Here is a 4,628-nt window from a genome sequence, read left to right on the forward strand (position 1 = left end):
CTGCAGCCATCGTTATAAGCCTCTCATCCGAATTGATGGAAGCCAACAGGCACCTACGTGTAAATGTGCACAACCCAACAACCAACAAAGAAAAGGCAGATATCCGAAAAATTTGAAATCTCTTGAATTACACAACTCCACCTGCCAAGCCAAATAACGTCTCGGTTCCTCATGCCTCTTTCAACTCGAGAGGAGCTATAGTTGCAGTTGCATCCAATTTTCCCCTTCACGCTTGGAGATGCTTCGGGAAGTAGTTCAACAAAGCCAAAATTTTTAATCTGTTCATCCTGGGAGCAATGCTAATTGCAAAACCTCTACCCAACTCGACAGGAAAACGCAAACTATCATTGGAAAGGAACGACAGCTCTCTAAATTGAAAATAGCTCAACGAAAACGAGAAATATGTACGGTCAGGCTCAGTCAGATTGGGAAAGGTGAATTTCTGGTTGTTCGGGGTGAAGAATGTTTTTGTAGACAAGACGTGTGTTTGTGTAAATGTTAGTTCTTAGTCATTGCGTCCGAACTTGTTTTGCTTTATTTCGATTCGTTTTCCATTTTTTTTTATTTTCTTCATTAAACTCGCTCCAGCGGTCAAATCTCTCAGTCTTCGGTTTACCTTCTAATAAAAATGTGTGATTTTTCCTTGCTGTTTTTGTTTTTGTTCATTAAATTAATATCACTCACTACTACACACTATATAAGGACTATTAGATATTTGTTTCCACTTTGCTTTTTTAATGTGTACGAACAAAGATACAACTTACGATCTCGATGACTCTCCTTCTGTCCTGCTGTTTGCTCTGTCTTGTTTTACAAGTATCGTTGATTTCGTCGCCGCAAGGGAAAGCGGTATGTTTCCCCCGGATTTACGAATTACTTTTAAAAAAATCCGGATTCAAGAGTCTCTCGTATTACAAATGTGTGTGTGTCTGTGTGTATTGAAGTGTGTATGTGTGTATGTGTCATGATTAGCATCGTGTTAGGAATCGGCTTACGTGCTATCTCGTCAATGGCATCGTATTTGGCAACCCTGCCGCACAGAGCCTACTGCTGCTACTGAGCAGGATTGCTAAAAGTACTAATCCTAGCAAACCTCGGTTGCTGGTGGCGGTCCTCGTCGAGGCCCCGTTGTTGTAGGTGAGTTCCTCGTTCTTGACGACTTCGTTCGGGTGTTTGTCGTACTCGTTCGTCTTCTTTGTCGGCTTATTGTTCTGATGTGCATTGGACGGTGGATTGTTAATGTTATAATTATTACTATTACTATGAGCACCAGAGCCGCTACCGCTGCCGCCGCCGTAGTTGTTGTAGTTGTTGATGGCCGTTCGCGGGGGCGATGGAGTGTAGTGATGTTGATGGCGACCGTTGCCACCGTTGTTGACCGATGGAGTCGACGGCACTGGCCGCTGTTGGCCACCATTCCACACCGGCCAGTTCACCGTGCTCTGCACAATGTTGCCTTGGCTGCTGTTGACCGCCGAGGACGGAAGTAACCTCGTCGATGGATCGAAATTATCCATCGAACCGCTAGCATTAGTGTTGATCGATACACCACTGCTACCACTGACTGCACTGTTACCGCCGCCACCACTAGGCGAACTGCCACCGTCGATCGACGTCGACGAAGCAATATTGTTATTACTAGACGTTACATTCGGATGCTGGTGCTGCTCGTCGGCACAGCATACCTTGAATACTACTTTCATATTGTTGGTGGAACATCGTCCACCTATCCTCCGGTGGAGGTCGTCCTTAGACGAAGTTGAGATAAAATAGTAATCATTCCCTGGTAGGAACTCTAAACCACCGGGTTGCGGTGTAAATGGCCGGAATGTGATAGTAAAGAACATCAGCTTGTTCGGTTTATCGCAGATTGCGATGATGCGTGGATCATGATTCGTGATCCTGCACGTCTCGTATTCCACCTTCGAGACATTGTAGATGATGTACTTCTCCGTCTCGTTGTCGAACGTGCCCGGTTCGTACACCGGGCAGATGATATGGACTTGATCGTACTCGAACGCCGAGTTGCCTTTGTTGACATCGATGATGTGGTCTGTGTTGTCGATCCGGAATATACTGTTCGTCGTGTTCCAGTGCATGTAGAACGTTTTGGCACAGTGTAGTACGGTGGACATCATCAACAGCTGAAGGCATACGATCAGCCCTAGGGTTAGATACGACGTCGTCCGGATGCTTGGCAGCAGCTTTAGCCGATATTTTCGTCGTTTCGTAGTTATACTGTTGGTGGCAGTCTGTAGTCGTTGATGGTGACGATTCACCTCGGTGACGTCACCTTTGCTCTTCTTCCTGCTGAACTTGTTCATCTTTTTTGCATGGTATTCCTATCTGGAAACTGCTCGCCTTCTATCTCCCTCTTTCTCGTCTTAAATTTGGTTAAGTATAATATATAGCCTTCTGCTTCCTCTCCAAAATCTTTCCGTCAATTGTTTGAATCTTTATTTTATTTAAATTATCGTCAAACCACTATAACGTATCACTTTTTCTTCATCTTCCTCTCTCCCTCTCTCTCTCTTGGTCGGTCGGTTTCTCCGTCTGCCTTTGGTTTTGGATTCGGCTTTGGAACTGGTTGACCGTGTCTGTGTCGTGCCAGTCAAGGAGCTCCGCGTGTCGAACGCGCTCAAGACGACGACAACGAATCCAGAAAAACAGACCACATAAAGTTAAGAAGCAGCACCATTAGCCACTTACATTGTCTGTATTTGTTCGTTCCCTGACTTGTTTTCTTCCTCCTCGTACGTCTGTCCGTTCCGTCGATGGGTATATTTTGGTCGCGACCGATTTTCACCACTTCAACTTTGGTTCTCCTTCTCTAATCCCGTAGCATACACACGCACTCGCTTGGATCACACCCGGCTGTCCTTCTCGCTTTTATTTACTTGTCTTCATGATTAATGAATAATCCTCATAATTCTTTCCGCATTTTGGCTGCGAAGCACCCCCGAAATGATCCTCCTTCACAGCAGCCGTAAAACACTCTCGAGAGGATGGGAATATTATTACTCAGACTGCTCGGCTTAGTATATACGGCGGCAATAAACCGTAATGGTCGTAATTTTCCCTTCGTTTCACTCACTGTGTCAGAAAAGCCAGCAACTTCCCGACTCGAACGTACAAGATATTGATTGTTCATTTACATTTTTTTTCCTGCTCCTTCTCGGCTTGCACACTTCTTGAGGAGCCTCTGGTTTTCTTCTAACAAACGAAAAAAAAAACTGATTCTCGTGTGTACGTTTTTGCTACTTCCCCGGTTCTTCTTTCCGTCTTCTTCCAGCTGCACTTTCTTCTTCTTCTTCTTTCTCTCAATTATCGAACTATTCGAAAACCACAGTGTGCGCACTCTTGCTCACTCGCATACGTTTTCTCTCCTACTCGCTCTTCGTTTGCCTATCAGCTTTTCCTTGGCTCCTTCTTCAAACTACAACAACAATAACAACAAACCTCTCGTCTCGGAACAACACCGTGTGGAAAATTGATCATAGAAAATTCTTCATATTATTCTTCCGTCGTCACCAGCGCGAAAATACACAAATTACGTTCGCACACACATTCACCATCCCAAAAAATAAACTCCCAGAACAGGAGTTACTGCTGCGTGTTGCGACTTGTACGGGAGGAAAATCACCCAATATTTCTCATTTCGACCATACTTTTCTTCGACTAATTCCTTTCGCTCGTTCCTTCTCATAAATCATTTGCACCTCGAGCGATCAACATCTCGAGAGGACGGGGTGCGCTTTCCCGTCTCAAACGCACACCGAGCACCATCCAGAGCAAGAGCAAAATAGCACTTTGATTTTTCAGTAGAAATTCTCCATTCATTCAAACACTCTGCTGAGGGCTCGCCATCAAAGCAGGCCTAGGCTCTTTTCGTGTAAGGGCACACCGAAAAAAAAAGAATCAACGTAAAAAACACATATTTTCTGCTTCGCCCGAGAGAAGGAAGCGAAAAACACTTCAAAAGTGAGTGCGGGAGCGAGAGAAACCAGACTTCTCTTCTTCTACTGCTGCTGCTGCTGCTGCTGCTGTCTGCTTCTTCTTCCGATAGTTCTTCCCTCTTGCTGAACCTGGTCCTTCGAAATTCAAGGAAGAAAACTTGAATTCTGTCGTCTCTTGCACCGTGTGTCTTCCCGAGACCATGAATCAATCAAATCATTCACATCGAATTCACGCACGAATCACCAGGGCACCATTACACGACTTCACCTTCAGAGCTCATGTACATAAAGCCATCCGTGAAACTAGAGTTAATTCGCTAGCTCTTGAAAAAGATGCTTTCTTTTGGGTTTGTTGAGACACACCACTCATAGAAAAAATCCCGTCGATGGCAGCGCGGACGAACCTGGTTTCAATTCATTTCGGATCACAATACAAACGCATACTGAGCACGAAGACCACTCCGTCACGGCCAGCAAGCCATCAGAGGCAGCAAATTCACCAAAAAATTGTACGAGAAGCGCTCTGTGAGCGAGAGAGAAAATTCCCAACCGCGAGCAAGTGCTACCAAATTTATGCAACCACAACACACGCACACCAATGTGGCTTCGAAGAATGTAAGTGAGCAAGAGAATAATTGGGTTTCCATTAGGGAAATTCCTAACTTTTCTAAC

At 45.0% G+C, this 4,628-nt stretch overlaps 1 protein-coding gene across 1 annotated transcript; it reads right to left on the reverse strand.

The window, feature by feature from the left end:
• Positions 1 to 482: 482 nt before the first annotated feature.
• On the reverse strand, positions 483 to 4,379 carry Ephrin (ephrin). The gene has a single exon (XM_065238573.1). It carries the CDS (start codon positions 2,322 to 2,324, stop codon positions 999 to 1,001), a length of 1,326 nt encoding a protein of 441 aa, XP_065094645.1. The 5' UTR covers positions 2,325 to 4,379; the 3' UTR covers positions 483 to 998.
• Positions 4,380 to 4,628: the final 249 nt, after the last annotated feature.

Source organism: Ochlerotatus camptorhynchus, unplaced genomic scaffold (genome assembly GCF_037179485.1).
Source record: "Ochlerotatus camptorhynchus isolate MF236.1 unplaced genomic scaffold, CSIRO-AGI_Acam_v1.1 ptg000045l, whole genome shotgun sequence".
Classification (NCBI taxonomy): domain Eukaryota; kingdom Metazoa; phylum Arthropoda; class Insecta; order Diptera; family Culicidae; genus Ochlerotatus; species Ochlerotatus camptorhynchus.

Bases quoted from the DNA above. Each gene is read 5' to 3' on its own strand.
- Ephrin (XM_065238573.1), bottom strand. From the start codon at position 2,324: ATGAACAAGTTCAGCAGGAAGAAGAGCAAAGGTGACGTCACCGAGGTG.